The sequence below is a fragment of the Crocodylus porosus genome, unplaced genomic scaffold (genome assembly GCF_001723895.1).
Source record: "Crocodylus porosus isolate Cpor-Errol unplaced genomic scaffold, CroPor_comp1, whole genome shotgun sequence".
Taxonomy (NCBI): domain Eukaryota; kingdom Metazoa; phylum Chordata; order Crocodylia; family Crocodylidae; genus Crocodylus; species Crocodylus porosus.
In genome coordinates, this window is record NW_017728907.1 from 17,926,753 (window position 1) to 17,951,600 (window position 24,848).

The window sequence follows — 24,848 nt, forward strand, 5'->3', positions numbered from 1 at the left end:
TGTAGGTAACAAAGTAACAGGCCCCATGTAAAGTTCTGTTTGAATGCTGTGATCCAAATTCTGTTCTCAGTTACTTGGGCATAACTTCTGTTGAAATCCATGAGGTTGCCTTCACCACTCTGTGCAGAAATCAGCTCAGAGTAATGCTGGGTGAATGCTGCCTGTATTCTCCTGTTGAAGGCATTGGAAGTGGTATGCACAGGTTTGAGAGCAGTATTCAGCTCTTTACCCTCACTGATAGGGACCTTGGTGTTCTCATACAACACAGGCTGTAACAAGGCCAGGAATCAGCCTCTTATTACAAATGATTCTCACAGCAGGTGTTTGGGATGTTTGTAGCTGTTTCAGTGAAAACTGTGGTCATGGACAGTCACCCTCTTAAACTGCATATGGGAACTGTTCATTCGCAGTACGTTCTGTGCCTCCTCATTACATGATTCAGTGACAGCCAGCTGGATGCTCCCATTCACCCTCTTTCATAACACAAGAACAAGGTGATACTCGCAATCTCCAGCCAGCCTGCAGAGTAACCAAGAAAATGTTTAAGAAACCACACACAGAGACTATAATTAAGCAGTAGTTTTCACTGCTGTAGGGTTATTATTGAGACAAATGCCCCCCACCAAAAGCCTTAAATATTACTGGTAGTAATAAGGGACCAGATTCTTATCTGAATTACATCATTAGAGACACAGAATGCATCCTTTCGGGAAATTAGGGTTACTCTGAATTTGCACCAGTGCATCTGCTCTGGCCCCAAGTCAGCAGGTCACCACTAGCAAGGATACAATTAAAAGGGCTATTGATTCTTAGGCCTCTGGAGGGAAGAAATCATTGCCAGCTGGAATCAGGATGGTGTACCCCCCACACTCCCTCTTCCCTCAGTGACATAAGAGTGGCCAAATGAATTGCATTGGAAGGATTTGGCACCTCCCATTAAGACATCTGGTACTCCTGGAGACAGGACACCAGACTTAATGGATATCAGGCTGGCCCCGTGTATCAGTGCCTATGTGTCTCATAAAGTAGCACTTAACAAAGGCGTTTTGCCTACATAAAACTATTCTGGTATGTGCTGACTCACTCCCTCCATGGAGATGTCCAGTAGGAGCTATGTGTTGCAGCACTGAAGCCGACCCTCTTGTTGTGTTCTTTCTAGGAAAAGGAGGGAACTGCATCTCTTGCTTGGCTTACTCTTATAGGAGCTTCAGGTCTCAGGATCTGGGTCTCCCTATGGCTTGGATGCTGCATGTCAAGAACTCCTTAATACTCCATACTGCCTCCTGAGTCTTGCATCTCTTTGGAAAGAAGCTGTTGTGTCAGGAAATAGCTGTGATAAGTAGTTGGGTGGTCAAACGATCACCAGCCTGACGCAAGAAGATGTGGTGTCACCTGTGGCCCATTTTCAAGTTCAGGTAGTTACAATGTAGTTACCAATCTACCACTGACATCAGGGTTTTACTCCCAGGAAGCTTGAATAGCTACTTGGCAAAGGGGTCTGTCAGGCTGTTTTTATCATGTATGGATCTATGATCCATAACAGCAGCCTTGCATGAGTGTGAACAAACAAGAGGTGTGTATACATGTGCCTACTTGTATGGAGTGTCTCTGAGGTTAAGAGTGGATACTAGCAATATTTCAGTCCCTAATTCAATCCATCTGGGCCAACATTCCTCAAATTCTGTATAATCCTGGCCGTGTTTTTATCATTGTCTCTCTGCTGCTTGACTTATACATATTCCAGACACAAACCTTAGGTAGCCAGCCCATGAGTCATGCTCGCCCTAGAGTAACACATGGAGACTTGGTTGCCTGCAGCAGCTCTGCAGGGGGAAGTGCCTGAATGAAACTCTTTGTGTGCCCCCAGGCTGTGGGATCATCACAGCTGGAGAAGATACCATTATAGAGGCGTTGAGCAGGCTATTAATATAAACTGGTAGGAAGCTCTAAGGGCTTCCAGCAGGAGGAGCAGACTCCAGCTACTCTCAAGCTCATGGTAGCTATAATGGGGGTTTATTAAGTAATAACAATAATTTAATTTGTATGAATGGTACATGTAGATGTAATTTATCTGGTATTAATACATGATTAATAGATATTCTAACAAATGCTTAATCATTGCAGCAGTTTGGTCCAGAGATGGTAAGGACATTAAGTTGCTAATAACCTTTATTACCTCCCACTGATGCACCTGTAACCATCACTAAAACAAAAGCTGATACATCTGTTAATCACTTATTATCCCTTACCTATCTAGAAAAGTGCAGTAATTGCAACATGTCATATTAATACAGTAGCATGTGGAGATACCAGCCAAGTTCAGGGCCCTGTAAGGACAGTCCTTGCACCGAAATCTTACAATTCACATCTTAGAAAAGCACTTAAGCAGGAGTTTAACTGTTAGTGCATGTTCCAGTCCAGTTAGTCAGTGAGGCTGAAGCACATACTGAAAGTTAAGCTTTGCCAAATGAAGGTTTGCATGGAAAAGATGAGTATGGAGGCCTCTGCCATGGAAACTTATCTCATGAAACAGCATCATCCATGGCTGCCTTCACTTTAGCTTTATTTCTTTAGACAGGGTTGTGTAGAGGGGTGCCAGTGTATCAACTTCAATTTTATGTTGAGCTTTCAGTTTGTATCTGTCTGGCTGTAGATATGAGCTTAGCACAGGTGGTGTGAGGACCATGGCTGACTGTTGCATAGCAGCAAACAGATGTGATGTTAGATGAACTGTGAGGGCAGAAGAGAAAATGCCAGCGGTGACAAATCTTGATCATAGCACAGCTGTATGTAACACAAGGAGTTCTTGCTGCCCTGTGTTGCAGTGAGTGTCCTGTGCTGTGCTGGGTGGCTCAAACCCATTCCCAGATCAACACAATTCATACCCAGAGAAACTTTCAGTATATCTCATGGGAAGACCAGCTGAGGCAATAACACTAGAATGAGTAGTAGGGAATATATTGTGTCCTTTAATAGGACACAACTGGATTCTGCCTGCAGAGGTTATGACCACTGAGGGAAACCTGTGCTTCCCCACTGTGAAACATACGAGTTGGTGAAGGACAGTGAAGAGCACATACATCCACTTGTGCCTGTCAGTATTGCCTATCTGGAACCTCACTGTGGTCTCTCCTCAAAGAGCTATGCCTAGATACTTACTAGCTCACCTGCTACCATATTGGGTCTGTTCTCTCCTCTACCTGCAAGGTCAGGAGTGCTTGTAGCATCCCAGCCCCACTTCAGCTCTGTCCTCCATATGTGGTTGCAAATGTGATGGTGACCACTCTAAAACCTATGGCTTGTGTTCTGCTAAAGCAAATGAGAGCAAAACTCTGTGATGTGCTCCACTGAGATGCTTGCTGGAACCAAGTGGTGGTCTCTCAGGGTTGTTCTAGTCATCAAACATTTCAAGAGCTGTCACCACTGGGACAAGAACAAAAGCCAGTGGCATGAACTGCATTTCCTCTTGTTTTCTACCTGAAGCTGGTTGGGTAAAGTGTGGAAGTTTGCTGCAGGCAGATGTGTCTGGTTCACATCTCAGACGTTGGTGACAGAGAATGCTGCTAATAATAAGGTCCTGGGGGCCCCATGTGCATGGCGGAGGATGCAGGAGCTGGATCTTCCACTGGAAATGTGGATTTGAATGTAGCTATAGACAGAAAATCACCATGTAAATACAAGAAGGGGTCAATTGTTTGATATGTAGCGTGTCCTCAACTCCTGGAGAAATCAACAGGGGTAGAAAGTGCTCAGCACCTTGCAGGGGTGGGACCTCCCTATCTTCACATGACACGTCCTTCACTTGTAGATAGAAACAACTATAGGAGAGTGAGCTGGGTTCTGTTCTGTCATATATAGCAGCACATCAACCTCCAGCTGTGCCAGGTTACCATTCCTGGCAATGCTATATGACATTCATAGACATTAGATTCATAGACATTAGAGACTGGAAGGGACCTTGCAAGATCAAGTCCAGCCCCCAAAGCAAGTGCACTGGCTGGTTTCTGTGTCTGTGGCATTAGCAGCCTGGTACTGCTTCTTTCAACCTATAAATAGAGACAGCGTGACCTTAAGGGGCCAGGACCCTGGTTGGAGAGTGTTACTGATTAGCACCCTGTTCCACAAAACTTGCTGGGCCATTAGTATGTACTGAGAAAAAATGTGAGTGAGTATGTCTGAGCTGATAGAGCCATGTCTCCAGATCAGGGTTCAGCAACCTGTTAGAATAGCAGGCCACCTCCTGTGACACAACTGCTGCTGCAAGCTGCCGCTCTCCTCCACAACACCCCGCCACAGTGCCCAACCTGCCTACTGCCACCTCTGCCACACACTGCCAACTCCCATCCTCAATGGCAGTGGAGAGCAGAGGTGTGCCTCATAGTGTTTGTGCCCTGGACCAGCAGGGAATAGCCTCTGCTGCAGAGGGAGGTGGCAGCAGATATGGAATTAATGTGGCAGCTGCTGCTCATTTATATGCTTAGGGACAAAGTAAAACCCTGAAGTCAGTGACAGCTAAGGTGCCAGAGTCTCAAGCCCCTCTGTCTTCATTCTGCTGCCTCCCTGCCCCCTGCTTCCAGGCTGGCTCATGCACCAGTCACCCATCCTTCGTTATGCTGCTGGTGGGGAGGGTCAAATTCAGCATGACAGAAAGCAAAGCCTGCTGTGGAGTGGTGGGAGGGAGGCAAGAATGCTATGGGGCAAAGAAGAGGATTACAACTTCCCTGTGCCTTCACAGGCTAGATGCAATTACTTTACAGGTTTAATCCAGCCTGCAGGGTATGGGTTGCCCATTCCCACACTAGACCAGTGGTTTTCAACCTTTTTTCATTTGGAAACCCCTTTGGAAATTTCAAATGGAGGTGCAGACCCCTTTAAATTATGTGTGGATATTCACATACTTTTGTTTGATTATAGTCATCTTTCGCAAACCCCTTAGACATGGTCTGTGGACCCCCAGAAGTCAATGGACCACTGCTCTAACAGAGCACCTAACAGAGCCCTTGGGAGGAAAACTGGGACATGTGTTATCACATCCTTCTCTCTCCAGCCCTGCAGATGGAATAGCGTTGAATTTAGTTAGCTGCTTACTATATGTTCTGACACCTGTGTAGGTAACAAGACTTATCAAAGCCAACCTGCAACAATTTTCCTAGCATTAGGGTGTGTTAACTGTCCTGTCCTGTCCTCACCCGCTTTGCTGGACAAATGTGCTTGTGTTGGTGCACAGGGGACTGCTTTTCCATTCTCTCCCCTGAGCAGCTGAGGCACTATCAGAGGGCTCTTTGGCAACTCCCAGATTCTGAAGGCATAAGGAAGACGGGGGGTAGTGTCTGAGAACAAAAATTTACTTCTATCCCAGCCTCTTCCTCACTCATATATGTAACTCAGTCACCATCTGATGTGAACATTGCCAAGCTCCTTTTGTGTCATCCACTGCTGCTCACAGATCTGCATCTTAAGCACTACGAATCTGCCCAGTTCTAAGAATTTGAAATGCCAAAGCTAAGCTAAATTTCTTTCTTATAATGTAAAGGGTAAGATTTTAGATCTTTTCTCTCACATGAATAGCCTATCATCTGAAGCCAGTGCACATCAGTACAGAACAATCAGCTGAGCTGAACAAATGCCACTGTGACATCTCCTAAGCTAGGGACAGACATTACACATACACCGGTTTAAGTGATCAGAAACTGGTTTAAACCTATAACAGAACAGATATTCATTGCACATTTTCAGTTTGAAAATGGCTGAAACCAGTTCGAGATAAGTCTGATACTACAATCAGGTGTAACTGATTTGGCTCAAACCAGTTTATGCAATGCATGTCCCAGACCCCTTGCTGGTTCAGGCTAAATCAGAGTCCCCCAGCATGCTCTCTGGGCTGGGCGGGGCTCTCTGCTCCACAGCAGGGCTGGCCCCTCCCTTTTGCTCCCTGGCCAGAGCTCTAGCAGAGATTTGCAGTCACAGCAGGGTCTGCTGGCTTCCTGTGCCCCCTACCCTGCCCCATCACCACTCACTACTTAAGCAGGGATCCCTTCCTCCTCTCTGCCATAGCACAGACCATAGCCAGCATGTGGTATGCTAGCTAATGCTGTGTAAGGTTCCAGCAGAGACTGCAAACATAGCAGTCTCCTGCCCTCCCCCCCCATCACTGCTTAAGCAGGAAATCCCCCCTCCCTCTCATCTACCACAGCACGGACCCCAGCCACATGGACCCTAGGCGTGTGGTATACTAGCTAATGCCGACAGGTGTCTGTGAGTGTCTCTCTCTCCAATTTCACTAGGGTAGGCAAACAGAACAGTGACTGCTTAGGGCTGTTTGGAGCTAATCAACATGTCAGCCGGTAAACTGTTTAAGACATTTGAAGTAATGGAGAGAGGCCATTGTTTTGCTAATCAGGTAATAAAGACTGTTATCACTATCAGCCCCCAGCTGGCTTGCTTGCCTGTCAGTTTGCTGCAGACAGTATAATGAAGCAGGGAGGCCAATTGAAAAGCATTAACAGATGCATGCACTGCACTTCTCTCCCCCTGCCCTCCCCCATTGCCTTAGAGTCCTAACCCAGGGGTGGGGGCTGGCAACACTCCTGCCCCATGTGCAGGGAGCAGGGAAAAGCCCAGGACCCTGCAGGCAGACCTCCCTAATGAGAGAGTCCTGCCTGGGCCTGGCCATGCCCCACTAAGCTCCCTGCAGAAGGGAAGGGAGGGCTGCTCTAGCACCCCTGACTTCTAGCCTGAGCCACTGCAGGCATGTGCCTGAATTTCCTCAGTCGGGAGAGAATGTCTGTCCAGTTTCAAAGCAGTTCAGCCTAGTCAGGTTAGACTAACCTGCAACGATTGAATCAATTCAGGCATAGGCTTTCTGAATGTCTGTCCCTTGCCCTAAAGACCAGGAGTGTGTTTCCCTATGTTGTGAAAGGGGCAGGGGTACCACTGGTTTCCTCTGCTCTGGGCAGCCAGTGTGGGCTCTAATTACAAGGAGGGGCAGTTCAAGAGTATGGATAGCAGAGATGAAGCACAGGTCTGAAAGCAAGAAATCACTAGCTTCCTCCTGGGCCTCTGGCCATACCAGTTTGCCTGCCTTCTCAGTTTGCCCACACCTTTCTGCGACAGTCATTTTTTCCCCATGAAAGTCGATAATTCCTGTCCTCTATTTCAGGCTCTTGCATTTACCACTTCTTTCCCTCTCTTGCTTCAGTCAGGTATTTTTTTCATTTACTTAAAAAGTGATTTAGGGGATCACTATTTCTGGTTGCCCAGCTGGAAATACTAAGGTATCAATCTCTGAATAGTTGCAGCCCCCGCAGATTTCAGATTGAAAAGTAAATGCTCAGTGCTCTGGAAAATCAAACTCATGGCACATTCAAGCTGGCACCTGGAAACTGAGGAGTCCAAAATGATAGGCAAGGCTAGAAAATGTTGACCTAAATGTTTCAAACGGGCACAGCAATACCAGCCTAGCCACCCCAAGAGGAATTACGAGGATCAAACCTGTTAGTAACTAGTGCTTAATGAGTAATGACCTTCTGCCTCATCCTGTTTGGCAAACTGTGCCTTGAAAACATTTCTGGAGCTAACAGCCTAGCGGACCAGCTCACAGCTTGTTGGCCACATTCCTACAGAGGTGAGAGCTGGTGACATACACTGCTAACTACAGGCACCTGCCTCATGGGGGCACTGGTACTGGTCCCTCACAGTACAGTTGTGCTGAAGCCAGGGTAGATGCTTACTGCAAAGAGTATTCTCTAGAGTAAGGGAAAACCAGGAGTAGTTTGTGAGTCCAGGAGCAGCATTAACACCTCACTGTTCCTTGTATTGTGCTTGTGCAGGATAGGGCCCTTTTTAGATGAGACAAACAAGAAGTAGGAAAGGAAACAGAAACTAAGTAATTCATCCAAGTCATAGAGCAGGATAGTGGCAGAGCTAGAAACAGATCCTAGCTCTCCAGAGTCTGGCCCAGAGGCTGGAATGTCATGGGCTGAGACGTTAAAAGAAAGTACCGCTCAGTTTACACCATAGGTGTGGAAAACAGTCAATGGTGGCAAGTGGGTAAATCAGACATTCCCATTTACCCTTTCTTCTAGTACAGAAACCAGAAAGTGGAGTCACAGAAAGGTAAATTTATTTGCCTGAGTTCCTGCAGCAAGCCTGTGACAGCTTGGAGCTGAACCTGCCATCCCTGGCTCCCAGCCTGTTCTTTGACCATGAGGTGCCCTATATGTGCTATGGGTCTGCATCCTGCACATCCTGATGTTGAGATACAACACTGGATGCTTTCTACACAGGCATCCAGAATCCTTAGTCCCACGTGTCACCTGTCGGTCCTCACCTGGTCACGATCATCTCTGTCACCTTGCCTTCCTCCTTCTGTCTCTGCCTCTGTCTCTTGGTTGCCTGTTTCTCTCACTATCTTGCTCTGTCTCCCTTCCTGTCATCTAGCTGACTGATGAAAGGAGCCGATGGACATTTAAAATGCGTGGCTGAAGTAAAATCAATTAGTCTTTTCTGATAACAAATAACACCCCACAACTTTCCCCAACCCAAGCCAACTGCTAATCCAACAAGAATATCTTCAGCTTCTCCAGCCTTGTACACTGTTTTTCTTTCTTTTTAAGATCTGTAACAAGAACTTGGCAGAAACCAAATACAAGTGGGTCAAGAGGCCCTTGTGGTTTCAAGGGCTTGTTTTCCATAACCCATTCTATCCTGTAACATACTCAGAGCAAAGGACTTGGCAAGAGATTGAACCCATGGCAAGAGGGAGGCTGCTGAGGGCAGCATTTCAAGCTGGTGCTGCTGGAGTACAAAGCTCTGGTGTTTCCTTACACACACACGCACGCACACAACACCAGCACACAAGCAGCGAGCCCTGGAGACTTGTCTTTGAGAGCAACGACTGTTGCCAGGAACACCAGCCGCCCTGTGCTTGGCATCTTCTTGTGAAGCTCTTCTTGCTAATCTTTTCCTATTCTGGTTTCTTCTCTCCTTTGCACAGGGGCCAGGCTAGGGCAGAAGGAGTTGGGATGGTTTTGTTGCAAAACCTCGGGCAGTCCAGGGATGCTTCCCTTTGTCCTATTTTAGCAATATACTAAGTGAGGGACATACAAGATTCTTGGAGCACTGTGAAGGGAAGCACAACTCTGCTTAACAACAGAATTTAGGGACAGACATTAATGCGAACCCTAATCCTGTATACTCAGTGTCCCCAGAGATGCCACTGATAACACTGGGAGCACAAGGAGTATGGAGCTTCAGGCCCTGCATTTGCCTTCTGCTGCCTGAATACTGTGCTGATTCTTATTCAAAACTGTGTCATAAGCACAGGCCTCCTTGTATGCCCCTTTCCAGAGGAGACATCCAACCTGTTGCCTCCTGCTGGAAACTGGGGCCACCTATTAAGGCTCCCAGCCTAACCACCGTTCAAAACCCATGTGGATTTGGTTGTATTTCATCATCAGGGTGAACTACTGCTGTCACGGCTATATGTTATACAGGGGCACTAGCAGGATCCTACTTTATACCCCACCAAATTGCTACATCGTGTCCCCACCAACATCTTGAAGTGATGCACTCATCCATCCTGCTCTTGAGCAGTATCACGTCATGGTGACAGAGACTACTTTCTCTCCCCCATAGCACTGCATGGTAGGGCTACAGCACTAAAGAGAAGGAAGCCAGAGAGAATACAGTTATTACATCTGCATCTCTGTGGAGACATTCCAAAACAATGAATCCTCTTTTGGGGATCTGTGGCAGCACAGGATATGTGTAAAACCTGCTGACCTTTGCAGTGGAAGCACGCTGGAGTCAAAGCCTGGGTTCAGACAAAACATGCTTCTCCCAAATTCTGGCCAAGGTTTGATTAAAATCAGGATACTGATATTTGCAGCTGGGACCCATCGCTGTTGTGTGGTCCCATTTTCCAAGTATCCCCTTCACTCTGCTGACACACCCAAGTGGAGCTGCAACCTTTTCCACCTTCCTTTTCTACCCAGGGTATCACCCAACAGGTTGTTCTTATGCACAGAGTTCACAGTGCCAGCCCAGACTTCACATCAGGTATGCCAGCAATATCCATGATTTTGCACCACCCCACTACTGCTTCTAACGTACAGGGTTCCTCTCTTTCTCCCACAACGCTATTTGTAAGGACTGGTTTCAAGAAGTGGATGCTCCGTCTCCCTATTAGCTGTGTCAAAGGGGCAGGATTAATAGCAATGTCAGTGGCACTCTTGCTGGGGATTGGTCTATAGTTATATATCTAGGCCAGCAGCCTTTTTTGTACTGACCGGGAAATGACTTTTTGATTTGGCCAATAGAGATGAAGATCAGGTACTCCCATGTCAGAGAAAATGGGGATGGGATTATAGTGTGGAAGGGGAGAGAGAGTTTATTTCCTGCTGTGTTTTCTTCACATTCCATGAAAGAGTTTCCTGAGCTGGCTGGGAATCGAACCCCCATCTCTCTATGAGAGTACCATGGGACCATGCACAAAAGATTCCCATTACCCTGGCCTCACTTCAGCACTTCAGATGGGAAGCCAAGCAGGGATTATCCTACCATTGCCTGACATGGCTAGAAGTTGTAGGGCCTCACCTGAAGCTCACTGCAGTAAATGCTTGTCTTTCTGTTGCTGGTAGTAGGATTGAATCCTACTGTACAGGAAGGTGGAGTCAGAAGAGTGGAGTCAGTACTAGCAGAAGGATGTGGACACACGGGAAGATTTTTCAGAACCCCCTCCCCTCCATGCCTGACACATTTTCCTCTTGTGGAAACATGGGCTCATGGGTCTTTTGCCAGTTTTATGTATTTTGCTCACTTCTTGCATTCACCCTTGCCACCTAACATAGTGTATTCACAGTCTCTTCAGGTGGCAAGTGCTAGGTCCCAAGAAGCCCTCAGGGTCATTGGGCCAGAGGAGTTGTGCTTCACATTAGGGGTTTTGGGCTATGTCCAGCACTGTTGCCCTCCGGGTCCTCTCTGTTTCTCAGAGCTGGTTTTATCTCTGTGTGCCTGACTAGTGCCTCAGGAGGGAGAGCAAGGGTGAGAGAGAAGGCAGGGGGGAATTGGGGGAAAAAAATAATAAAATAAAAGGCCCTCTGCAACAGAGGGGTGGCCAAGAAAAATATTTAATCCAAACAATGAACATTGTCGTTTCCTCCCACAGTCTGCATTCCCAGTCAGCTTCCATGGGCAGGCAGGAGAAGCCAAGAAATGCCGGGCTCACTGCCTTGCCAGTTCATATGTGTGTGTTTGTGTGTGTGTGGGGCACGCGCGTCCCGGGGACGCCGTGGTGTAGCATTACTGTAACTGGCTCCTGCCTCACCACTGCTTTCCCGTGTGCTGCCTGAAAGGAGGCCAAGCTTTTCTACAGGGATTAGTGGTTTAGGGGAAAGGGAGGGAGGCCTTAATTTTTCAGGCCCTCAACCAGAGAAAGAGGGACCCCTTGGGAAGAGAACTCAGCAGGACCGGACACAGGCATGGGCAAATTGGGCAGCTGCCCAGGGTCCAGACAGAAAGGGGGCTCGAAAATGGATTTTTTTATTATTAGTATTATTATTATCATTATCTCTGGCAAAGTGGGGGCTGATACTAAAAGTTTGCCCGAGGCCAGCAGGAGCCACCTGGTACTCAGGGATCTTGGGCCCTCAAGAACTGAAGAGCCTAGGATAACTGGGAACTTCGGAAGATCTTAGCTAAAAAATCCAAGTGAGTGAGGGATGTGCATTGAAATGCAGGAGGCAGAGCGAGGGATGGGAACAACTGGCATATTTTTGACATTGAATAAGGGTTTGACACTGAATAAGGGGCACCCTGGAATCTGCTGCCTTCATTTCACTGCCTCACCTCCAGGTCTGGTTCATGTTGCAAGGCACTTTGATAACTGGCAGCAGTTCCTTGGGAGACACTGCTTCCCCTTACAAGTCTAATTCACCTGCTACAGCAGTATGTAGTACCTGGGCTACTTCTGGCAAGGGTCATCAAGTCCTTGGATTCAGGGCAGGTTCCTTACCATCTGCTCTGTGGCAGCACAGGATATGCAGATGGTAGTGATGACTGAAGGATGCTCTCTTACATGCTTGGTCATCCCTGGCCTGGTCCAGTATCCCTCATCCTGTTGAGAAGATGCAGTGTTTTAGCTGGATAATCCAATATCTCAGGTCTAGCCATTGCAAGTTTCTTGATTCTGATGCACTGTTCTCCACTGCTGCTATTTTGGGCCTAGGCATCATCAGTTGTAGTGTGAAGCTTGAAGCAGTATAAGGTGGTTGTGTGTGTGTGTGTGTGTGTATGTGTGCATATGCTGTGGTGGGATGACGGGGTGTTTTGACAGTTGTTTTAACTAGAATCTGTGCTTGGCTATGCTTGCTCATCTCTCCTTCTGTTCCCAAATGGCACAGCTAAAGCACAAATACCTATGCTGATCTGCAGTTAAAGCCACATTATTGGCAATAGTCACAGGTTCCAAATGAATTTTAAAAAGGATTTGCTGCATTCAGGTATTGGTAGAGATCTTATATCCTGCCTTTTGTTAGACTGTTGTAAATGGAGAGTCATCATACCAAAGCAGGAATGTGGACTCACTGGAGCTGGAGCAGAATAGAAATCACATGCAGCTCCCATCTCTGTTCGGCAGCCCAGAAGCTGATTGTCAGCTGGAGTCAGAAAAGAATGCTTCCCTCCTGCTGGTGTACAATTACATAATTGGCCAGGTGCGCTATGTATTTTTTTCCATCTTCCTCTGAAGCATCTGGTATGTGCCATCGCCAAAGGCAAAATATTGGAACTTGATGGATTTCAGGTTTGTTCCACTACAGCAAAACTTACATTCCTCAGAAAACATATTCACCCACGTGTCTGTGACAGCTTCAAAGATGGTGCTATTTATGACCATTCCAATTTATTTTTCATATTCAAGTATGATCCAACCTGTTTATCTCCCTACTCCCCCATGTTTCTTGTAATAGGTAAGGATTTACCTGGGCCCCGAATCAACTGGTGGAATCCTACTGGTGATGGTGGTGGAAAGACCCCCACTGACTTAGTGGGAAATAGTCTGGGTCCAGGATGAGTATGCAGTTTATGCATCTCTAAAATGTGTAGGAGGCTTGGCTCACTTGGAAAGGGAACCGGCTCAGAGCAAGGCAGCCAATGTGTTCTGCCGTGATTTGAGGAATCTGCAGGAATAGTGGAAAATGTGTATTGCACAAAACCTTGTTCCATCCCTAACTTCTCCCAGGAGCATGGGATGAAACCACGCAACAAAACACTCTGAAATGCTTCTGCCCGATGACTTGTACAATCTAAACAGGCAATGTGCACACAGAGGAGCAGGGTGGGAAGTGGCATGAGATTTTTAACAATCCTTTCTTGGCTTCCTTTTTCACATGATTGTTTTGTGAATTTTTCTGTTCCTGGCTGGTCTTGTTCTGTAGCTTTTCGCCTGCTTAGATGTTCAAACTTAATCAGTGTCATTATTATTATTATAGCCCCTAAGAGCTGCAATGATTGGGAGGCCTATTGTACCTGTTGCTGCTTATAGCCATCAGAACTGACAGTCCCTGCCCCATTGAATTTATAATCTAAATATACAAGATAGGCAAAGAGCAGGAGGGACAAGACAGCTGAGCTGATTGGCTGTCCTCCATCACCACAAATCAACAACTGACACACCTTAAGCTCTGCATGAGTGTTGCAGGACAGAACAGCTAAAGTAAACTTCTCATTCATTTGCCATTGCATTAGCTCAGTATCATGGGTTTCCATTTCTCCTTCCACCACTTAAATCCAAGCAAGTTGTTTTCATCAAGGTTTTTAAATATCATCAAATATTTCAGTGCATAGCTGACGGGTTTATCATCTCCCTTTTTAAAACATTGCATTTGCTTGCCGTGAATCCTAAATTAGAGTCAAGTGCAAGTCAAAGCTAGACTCCTGCTCAAAGCTAGACTGAAAGAGATGGTGCATGCCTCCCCCCCCACAAGTTCTCCACTGGCAGGGATTTGCATAATTCTGTTATTTACAGGTCTAAATCTCTGTACTCTTGAGCCTGATTCTCCATTGCCTTGCACCTGGTGCAAACATTGACCCTTGTGCAAAGTGAGTTTTTGGCCAGCTGCAACCAAGTAAAGAATAAGGCCCACAATTATATTTCATAGGCGAAGAAGCTGATCAACTGAGGCTCTAAACTGCTCTGTTTTCCCTTTTTAAGATGACTGAAACCAGATACAGGAGGAAAAGCAACCAGCTTCAGTTTATCCCCATATAAAAGTTAACAGGAGTCCCACCAGCTTACTCTAGAACTGACTTTGGCTGAGGTTGTATAGTGACAAATCTCTCTTATCCCTGTCTACAGGGGAAACTAACTGCGCATTTGCTGCTTAATGTGTCACTGTAACACCTGCATGTAGACACTGTGACGGGATTTCCCCCCATGGTACAAGAACAGGGCAGATATACAGAAAACCTTTTTTTACGAGTCAAGTGTTGAGGGCTTGTAACAGGCTCCCCCCAGAGGTGGTACAGTCATCCACTCTGGCAGTCTTCAAAAAGCATCTTGACATCCATCTTGTTGGGGTCATGTGACTCCAGCAGTCTTTCCTGCCCAAGTGCAAGGGGGCTGGAGCCGATGATCTGTAAAGTCCCTTCCAGCCCCTAACAACTATAAAACCACAGGCGACGCGTAAGAGGGTATGGGGGGGGGGTCACATGCCCCCCATGAGATTGGCTGCTGCCAAAGATGCTGCCATCTTCTGCAGGCGGTCGCCGCCTTCCTTGCTGCCAACATAGCCGCCAGTGGCAGTGAGCAATCCCGGCTCACCACTCCCCCCACCCCCAACACTGCTTGCGGTGGCTGCAGGCTGTCCCCCCTCACTGCCAGGGTGCCTCCCCAGTTGCGGGAGGCAGCAGTCTTTCATGTATGAAACTATGATGAGGAAACAACTGTTTAATAACTAAGAGACCTGCTGGGATTCCTTGCTTTGCCATAGACTTCCTTAGGCAGGTCACTTAGCCTCTTTATACCTCAGTCCCCCATCTGTACAATGGGAATGAATCCTCCCCAGTCCTTTGGAAATGCTAAGTACAGGTAAGATGCTGGGGTGCTCAGATACTTGGAAGGGATGTGGGGTGACCATTCAGCCACCTCAATTGGAGGGCACAAATCTTGTTACACACTGCACCCTGATCTCTAGTGCCATGATACTGGAGGCCCCAAGGTCACTCAAGGGTTTTAGAAGTTCAGTGGCCCCTACAGATGTGTGAAGCATAGCTGCTTCTCAGGCAGGATGCACCTGGTGCTGCACAGAACACACCAATGCTATACAGCAGTGGAGGGTAGAGTGTAAAAAGGAATATCAGGCCAGATATACAAGTTGTGTAAATCAGCATAGCTCCATTCAAGTCAGTAGCTCCATCCTGACATACATCAGCTGAAGACCTGGCCTGTCCACCCCAACTGAGACTACAACAGGAAGCAAGGAGAATGTAATGAGCTTGGTTGGAATTTGGTCCAAACTCCTTGAGGTTAGCACTTCTGCTCCTGTCGAAAGCCTTTGGTCCCTCAATGAGACTGTGTCTCCAGAAAGAGCTTCGCTGTATGTCTCACTTGAAGGACCTAGTGGAAATGGTTCACGGAGAAGACGGAGACTGAATTATCTTCAGTGTCCTGTCAAACGTTTTTAACATCTTTCAGTAAGAGACACAGGTCTTCAAGCCATGCTCCTGGCTCTTTCAGGCCTTCGATCCAATTAGTCATATTTTATTTTCCTGTCATCTGTTTTTCCAATGTAATTTTGAGCATGAGCTGTCAAGTTTCCCTAACAAGTGTTGCTATAGGAGCCTGTGTTTGTTTAGGGTGGGCTACAGTTTTGGCGGATTGGGGGGAGGAACAATTACTTCTAATAGGTATATAGAGCAAGTGAAGACCTCTTCTTATGCCCTGCCTCTTCCCTTCCCCTCCTCCCCCCCAGTTCCCATCCGTGGCCACTGCACACAAGTGATCTGAAATTCATTTCAGACCCATGCATCCGGGATGGGCAATTCTTTGCAATAATTATATGGAAACTAAATAAGAAATGGGTTTTGTTTTGCCAGTGAGTCATGACATATGGAGCAGAGTTGAAGGAAAAACTTCAGCATGGAATGTGGCAAAAAACTCACACCCAACATTTTCCCCTCTCTGGCACATGAAATAGTCCTTGTGACCCTAGGGTGCTGCAGTAGGGGGTTTCAGAAGGTGGGACTCTTCACTGTTAGTCAGTGCACTAACAGAGGGTTGGGGAAAGTGTCATTTCTCAGGCAGGATAAAGGACAGAGGGCTTCACCTCTCATCTACGATCTCCTGGCACTTTTCACAAGAGTAGGAGTATTAACCTTGCACCTTGGTTCAATTCCAGCTTGGATAATTACATTCTGACTAGCTAATTCCCCTGGAAGTTTCACTTGGATCCAGTATTCTTCATTTCCTGCCCTAAACTGTTGTTTAGTGTTGCTGTTAAACATAGGCAACAATTCCTAACGCACTAAATATGGGTCCGACTCTGAGTCAGGAGCCCTCACTGCCAATCCCAGTCTGCCTCTGATGGCCACTCGCTGTGTAGCCCTAGGCAAGTCACTCAGCCTCTCTTCCTCAGCTCCCCTCTCTGTTAAATAGTGAAAATGCATCTCTCTCTTGGTAAGGGGCTTGAGAGAGTCAATGAAGGTGTAAATCCCACTGTTTAGTAATACTCAGTAGTGTTTGCCTTCTCTCAAAGAGGGAACTGCATTTCACTAATAGACAAAATTTTGGGGTGTGTGTGCAAGCTTTGTACGGTATCATGCTTCAAAGTTGGAACGCACTTTATGTACTGCAGTCCCCATGTCCCTTAGAAAACAAGCTGGGTATGTTCAAGGGGTGGAATGAGGATCAGACGTAAAGGAATATTTGGTCTGCAAGGTGATATCTAACAAAGGGTTTTGGCCATGCCTCTCCAAGGCTACTTTTCCCAGCCAGTTCTGTATCAAGGCCAAATAGATCTTGTAACAAAGGCAGTTGACTTGGATTTAGAAGATCTGGGTTTAGTTCCTATATAACTGATACTTTTTTATGTCCACAGGCAAGTCACTTATCTTCTCTGTGCCCCACTTCTCCATCTGTAGAATGACATTGTCTGCCTCCTGTGTTTAGACCATAAGCTGTTCAGGTCATGGGCTGTCTCTTCTTTGCATTTGCACAGAGTTTGCTTGGAGGCTCTAGGTGTTGCCAGTAGTGACAGTAGGGTGTCAGGCCACTGACTCATTGGCTTCCCACTTTCCTGGTTCTGATTCACCCAAGTACAAAATTACACCCAAGTAATTACAAAAATATATCCAAGTTGTTTTGGAGCCATGTCTGTTGTGCTTTCCTATCACCTTGTTGACAGAGGTAGGCAGAAGGAAGTTGCTAATGGCCTTTTGGGCTGTTGCCAGCGGGCCTTGCTCTGTTGAGGATGGTGACATCTGCCAGCACTTCTGTATTAGGGGAGCTCCAACAGTTGTGGCCCCAGTTCCACATTTTAGCGTCCCTTTATGTGGCAATAAGATCGCCATTTTTATGTTCTTTCTCTGCAATGCATTCCTTGGCCACACAGCAAGATCTCTGCCAACAGCCAGTGGGCCTATCACAATTATGTGTAACTGGAGTTTATTCATAAATTTCTCTGCTAAATAACTCTTGGTTGTAAATTGTTCCTGAACAGCATGTGGCAAATATTTTGAATTCATATAGCAATGTTCAGTTATGCATGTCACAGGATCTTGTTTCTCATTCCTAATTGGTTGATTCTTGCTCTTGATTATTTGTTTTGCTTTCTTAATTGGATGACTCATGTAAATAATCAAAACAGTGCAAATTTTGTCTCATGTTTGTAAAATTTCCAATCAGAGAACTGTTTTGTTGGTTTAGGATCATATTTCGAAGTTGGAGATGAAAGTTCACTCCTTGTAAGTCATGCTTTTTTAGCAGAGACTTGTTTGTGATTTTTTAGTGGCATTGACATGGATGCATCCATGCAAACCTCTGGTGAATCTGTGTAGTACTGAGTGCAAGACTAATTTGGAGCTGAGGAACCACCAGTGCAAACCACATTTTAAGTGCAGTTATACTAGTGCATTCTAGTAATAAGTCTACAGTGCTGTAACTATGCCACTGCAATATAGGATAGGTGGGGAGTCTCAGAAGTACCTAAGTGATTTAGGAGCACAAACCCCATTGATTTTGGGGTCTCACTGACCTAGTAGAGCTAATTGATTTGAAAGTCAATGGGACTTGTACTCTTAAATCAACTAGATGCTTTTGAAAATCCTGTTCCAATCCAGGAATTTTACTAGAACAGAATGAAAAATTTATGAATTTATTTTATAGTGAATGTCCATGGGCTTTTATTTTGCAGTTCTAGTTCAGCAAAAAACTAATACCTTTTACAAAATTCTTTAAAAGGTTCCATGTAACAGGCTGATTTCTTTCAGAGGATTAAGTTTGCCATGCCTCTAATTATCTCTCGGAGGGTCCCCCCTCCATGTCCAGGCACAAAGCAGGGGAAGGATTTTGTCAGCCCCTTGGTGGGTGTTGCAAGGTGATGGAACAAAAATGGCATATTCACTGTCCATCCTAGCTTGCTGATCATCCACTGGCCACACATGGTCACATTACTCCTGCTCCCACCTAGCAAGGACTGCAAGAGTATGTGTAGTATACTAAAGTTGGTGGTAGATTTCCCAGAAGGAGGGGTGAGATCAAGATGGGAAGTCGGGTCTTCTGAGGTCAAGTGTAGTGTTAAAGGTGAGAGCACAAGTCACTAGGCTGGATCCTATAATGTTACAGGATCACATGAAAGCCTTATCAAGGAATGGAGGTGGAGTTTCCACTCATGAGCCAGAGCCACCACAGTCAGCCTTCACTCAGCGATTATCCTTTCTCTTCCTAGCCTTTCCAAGCAGACGGCTGGTGTGACACCATCAATAACAGGGCATATTGCCAGTATGATGGGGGTGACTGCTGCTCTTCCACACTCTCCTCCAGGAAGGTAAGTGAACATCTTACAGAAGACACTGGGGGACAGGCCAAGGGTCCTGCTTTAAGAGCCTATGATAGCCCATGCTTCCATGGGTTTGCTGCACCTTAGAACTGAACCTGCAGGCAAACACCTCTGTAAATGGGAAGCACAGTCCTCAGGGTTTCCTCTAAAGCTCACTGATGACCATCGGAATATTTTCTTTGGCCTCCGTGTGATGTGGATCAGAGCCAATAGGACTAAATGCGTGACTCGGCTTCAACTGACATGCATGGGACTTTATCCCATTCAAGAAATCAGTCCCTCTGACAGCATTTGATTATTACAGTGCGTTTTGGTGCTACCAGTGATGATGATGCCAAAGCCACCATGTTACATGACTCAGCATCTCGAAGATGCAGTGATATTTGTCAACCAACCCAGCCTAGAGCAACTGACTGGCTGATTAATGTACTTTCCCAGCATGCCTGCAGAACTTGGCCTTTGTTCTACGCCTTGGAAAACTCTGCCTGTGGGATGATGCAGAGGTATCTTTGTGTATGCATCCCAATGGGATCTGTCTTCTCCCAGGCCCAGTCTCCTTTCCTGCATTCCAGTTTGCACTTCCAAAATACATGGAAGAGCAAAACAAAGCTTAGGATAGTTTCTCATTCCAAAAATATGTGGATCTGGTTCTCTTCTTCTTTCCTTTATTACAGATACCTAATCATCTTTCCTTTCATCACAAAAAGCAAAAAAACCCATTGGAAATGTCCAAGTTTGATGGGAGGAAAAGGGCATTGCAGAAAAACAATTAGAGCAAGACACCTTCAGTTTTACCAGGATGTCTTACAACAAGCACTGTGGTTACACTGAAGGGTGTCACTGAATGAAATCCATACAATTCTAGTCACACTGGGGATGAACGTGGGTGGGGTAGACAGCAGGGGAAATAGTGGAATAGCTGTTACTTAGAGCTATAGTGAATCTTCCATAAAGGAGCCAAATCAAATGGTTCCATCTCCTCAGAGCCACTGGCTTAGAGTATCATTGCAAAAATTAGTGGCATCACTTTACTTTTATGATCATAACAGAGAAAGAGTAAGGAAGGGGGGGGAGGGGGGAGAAAGAGACAGAGAGAGAGCACAATACTAGCAGGAAATAAATGCCAACTCATACACCTTTCCATGAGGTCAGGCAGAACGAACCAGGCATGGCTCTGAGTAACAATGGATCTCCCTGGGAGTGTTTCCTTCCTTCCACTGTGAGAGCCCTCCTGCTACTAATTTAGCCACAAAGTGCAGCAAACTATTAGGTAAAGGTCAAGGACTAGAATACTTGGAGTACTGCAGGCCAGGCAACATGTACTGACAGCTCAGGGGTGAGGCCAGTAGTATAGCCAGAATATCATGCATAGAGCTAGAAGGGCAGTACTTTAATAGCTGATGCTGCAGGTTAGGATAAAAATGCATGAGCAAAACTGGGGTGAGGAGGGTGTAGTTCTGTAATAGGAAAGAGCATAGAGCACAGTAAAGGTGCATTGACAGAGCTGGGGGGAAGTACTGTAATAGAAGGGGTGGAATGTCAGTATAGTGTGCACTGGCTGAACTGGGGTAGTCAGTGTTATAATACTGGGCATTAGCCAAGCTGTGCTGGGGGGAAAGGGGGGGCATTGTTGTTATAGCAGAAGGTGAAGGTCAGAATAGAGGAACACTGGCAGAGCTTTACCTGGGGTCCTCCTGCTGCTCGGAGCCTGACTGGCAGCTGGAGCATGGCTCCAGCTGGCCAGGCTCCATTTTTGAGCGGTTCACACTGTCCCCTTATATGCTAATCTGCTTTTTTGCACAGGTTTTTTTGACCCCTGGCTATCAACCCCCCCGCCCCCATCCATACACACTGCACCCTTGAAATGTGAAGAACAGCTGAATGTGTGGTATGTGGTGCCACAGACATGTTTACAGTGCCACATACCACACAACCCTGCTTGCCTGGACATGGCCCCTGAGGTTGTTTTGTGAATCATGTGTAGATGTTTGCACACCTAACAGTGCTGATGGCACCCCCCTAAGTGGATCTTATAACACCCCAGGGTGCTGTGACTGTTAAGAATAATCACTGGTCTAGAATCACAAAGGCACACCTTGGGAGGACAAGGACCAAGGGACACAAGCTAACTGAGGGAAAATTTAGGCTGGACATAAGGAAAAACTTCTCTTCTGTAAGGGTAACTAGAATCTGGAACACACTCCCAGCAGAGGTGGTGCAGTCGTAGTACTTGGAGGTGTTTAAGAGGAGGCTGAATAAGCACCTTGTTTTGCTTGTTTGAGCCCAATAACCTCCTGCCCATGACAGGGGACTGGACTTGATGATCTTGTAGGTCCCTTCCAGTCCTTTGATTATATGATTTGAATATTGCTGGTAAGGATAGTGACAGATAGGCAGAGCTGGTTCTTGTGAACACAAAAGTCAAGCTTGAGGTGGATGGGGAGTCCAATGCTGTACTGGCAGGAATATTATTTACAGTAGAGGCACCTTGCCCAAGCCGTGGAGGGCAGAGCTGTACTAGCAGGGGCTCCAGGTCATGGTAGAGGTGCATTAGCCAGCTGGAGGGACTTGACTAGAATAGCAAGGGTAAAGATTTCACTAGAGGTGCATTATTCAAGATTTGGGGGGGAGGGGGGTGGTCATTGGTGTACTAGCAGCATTGTGGGACAGGATAGAGGTGTACTGGCTGCTCAGGAAAGAGTCATTTCTAATAGGCAGGGGCTGCAGGTCAGGAAAGAAGGACACAGGTCAAGGAGGATCTGTGGCATAATAAGTGGACTGCAGGTCAGAGTAGAGTTGCACTGGCAATGTGAGGACTCCATGCTGTTATAGCAGAGATTGAAGAGCAGGATAGAGGCATATTGGCAGAGCTAGGGCATCAGAGCTGCAACCGCAGGTGGCTGAAGATTCACATTCAGTTTCCTCGTGGTGGGGGGAGAGAGGGGGTGGTCAGCAGTATTTTAGTACTGATGCAAATCAGAATTGGGGCACGCTGACAGAGCTGGCATCATTGCTGTTGTAGCAGGGGTTGCATCTCAAGCTGCATGTGAGTTGGCAAGCGTGTGGGATGAGTACTACAAAAGCAGGGGTATGGGTCCTGTTTGAGAAGCACTGGCTGAATCAGAGATGTCAGCATTAGGAGATGCAAAAAAGGACATAGGCACACTGGCAGCAGGGGCATGCAATCAGTGATTTAATCCTAAGGGGTGTAAGTCACTTTCTGTTAGAGATGCATTGGCTGGGCAGGGAGTGTCGGGCATGTAATGATAGGGGCTGCAGTTCAGGATGAAAAAACATAGGCCAAGATAGATCAGGGCTGAAAGTCAGGATAGGGGCAGGTCAGCAGCAGAGCTGGTGGGTCAGTAATATAACAGCAAGGAGTACAGTTGAGCATATAAGTGCATTGACAGAACTGTGGCCAAGCTGTAAGAGCAGGTTTGGAAGAATCTGGACACAAGTCCTTTGCAGGGCTGGGTTATATGGGATGGGGTGTCATACTTTTAATGCTGGGGGAAAGTAGTATAATAACAGCACTGCAGGTCAGGATAGGGGCACTCAGAACAGGTGGGTCAGTGCTGGAATATCGGAAGGCAGAGCTGGGGCAAGGGTCAGGGTGGGGGTCAGTACTATAGCACACATTTTGGTTGGGGCATGTTGGGGCATGTTGGCCAAGATGGGGAGGTCTGGGCTGCATCAACAAGCATCTGGGTCAAGTTGCCCTGGGGAGGTAGGGGTGGGATATCAGTGCTTTGATAGCAGGGACTGCAGGTCTGGATACAGATGCAGTAGCAGAACTGGGGGGAAGCCAGGGGGGAATCTGTGCTGTAACAGGAGCGACGTGTATTGCAGAGTTCTGCTGAGGAGCTCGCACTATACCTTGGCTAGAGCCATGCACTACTATCAGTCCTCTATGTGCATGAGTGTCAGCATTCACCTTTTATGGTGATAGATGAGTCAAGAGCTGGCTGCTGGGTGCAGTCCTTCCATGCAGGCTCATCCTTTTACTTGGTGTTAGGTGAAATGGAGCGTCATTACTGGATTGGCTTCATATTTTGCAGCTTGTGCAAGAAATTAATGTGTGTCTGGGTGGCAGGATTAAGGATAAATTCCTAACAAACTGCTGCTACTGGGAGGAGACTCAGGAGTGATGTGGTTAGGACATTTGAAACACTTATAGCTGAAGTAGTGGATACATCCTTGTACCAAGATCTCACGCCCTGCTTGGCTGGGGATATTAGGACTCTAAACCTAAGTTGCATGTACAGTGGCTTACATTAGACAGAGTCCATCCTTGCCTTTTCATTGTCTTTGTGGAACAGCATCTCACTCAAGCTGCCTTCCTATTCCTTGATGTGATAACTAGCAGGGAAGAAACCCCAAACACACCAACCACTGCCACAGAATCAAAACTGATCAAATCCCACAAGCCATAAAAACACATCTTAAAACTAATTGGTGCAGTAATACCTCCCACTTTGGCAGACAGCCTGAAATCATAGCACTGAGAGAAGCCCTCTCCCTGCCCCATTCATCTCTGTGGTTGTTCACTCTGACATCATGTATGGCTGTATTTTGAACATGTAGTTAACTTAATGAGGCTACTGAGCATGGTATCTCATACTGGTGGAGGTTATATTGTTGATGGGGCTTGGAAGAGCCCTGGTATACATGCCCTGCTTCACCCTCATTCACTCAGCTCTGCCCTCAGCTCTGTCTGGGTGGCACTCACCAAGTGACCCCAAACATGAATAAGGCTCTGTGTGTGTTGCTGTATTACACAGAAAAGCCCTAACTGATCTGGGCTGGCTCCTATGTTGGCTGTCAAGGTGACCCTCCTTGCCTAATTATAAGCCTGATCCAGTCCCTACCGAGTCTGAACAGACTCCAGTTGACTACAGAAACACTTGGATGAGTGCTCTTGCACCTTCAGCTGGTAGTTCACTGACAACAACATTAGCCTGTCTTGCCTTTTGAAGAATCTTCCCTTCTGAGAAGACAGATCTGAATGTATTAAGGCCATTGTTCTTTATAGCCTTACCCTCTTGATCCTCATGGTGTCAGTTGAAAGGCTGTAGTGTGGATTTTATGCACCCATTTGCGGTAGGAAATCCTGCAGATTTTCTCTCTTCATTCCCTTCTTTCAGGTGATCCCATTTGCTGCTGACTGTGACCAAGATGAGTGTACCTGCCGGGACCCAGCAGCTGAAGAGAATCAGTAACAGCATCACGAGTGGCCTCTGTGGGCGAGGCGAGCTTAAGAGGAATCAATGGGAAACAACCGGAACATCAGGAGGGTGAAAGGGGCTTGTAAGAAGAAAGAGGAAGTTTGGGAGGAAGAGACTGGATGGGGTCATAATAACAACCAGGATACCCTCTGCCTTGTGGGCACACACAAGAGGAGGGGTGTGAGCACTGGTGAAAGTGGAGGAACGAGCAAGGAGTTGGTTAAATGAGAGTGGGAGGATAAAGAGGCTCAACACACAGCTACAGCCCCTGCCCTTCCCATCACCTCCTTTCAGAACGGAAACCCAAGCTAGGGGCCTGATCCAAAGCCCAGTGAACTCAACATGGAGGCTTTCCATGACTTCAGCGGGCTTTGGAACAGGCTTTGAGCAAAACAGATGAGAAGCTGCTGCGGACACTTTGTTACATTACTGTATCAATGGTTCGCCACCTATGAGTGTGTGTCCGCTGCTGCTCTGAATTTTGTCACTACTCACTTCCTCTACTGTATAGGCTTCTTTTAGCAAGGTCGAGGTAGTTGTGATCTCTTTGCAAATATTTAAACATAAT

The 24,848-nt window shown here is 46.7% G+C and overlaps 1 protein-coding gene across 1 annotated transcript in view; it reads left to right on the forward strand.

Annotated features, from left to right (window-relative positions):
* PAPPA2 (pappalysin 2) overlaps positions 1–24,839 on the forward strand; it is a 172,922-nt gene extending 148,083 nt beyond the window's left edge. Inside the window, exons 22-23 of the mRNA XM_019530580.1 lie at positions 18,945–19,043; positions 24,200–24,839. Of these exons, the coding sequence (XP_019386125.1) occupies positions 18,945–19,043; positions 24,200–24,274 (174 nt within the window). The 3' untranslated portion in view covers positions 24,275–24,839. The remainder of the gene's footprint in view (positions 1–18,944; positions 19,044–24,199) is intronic.
* The last annotated feature ends 9 nt before the right edge of the window (positions 24,840–24,848 follow it).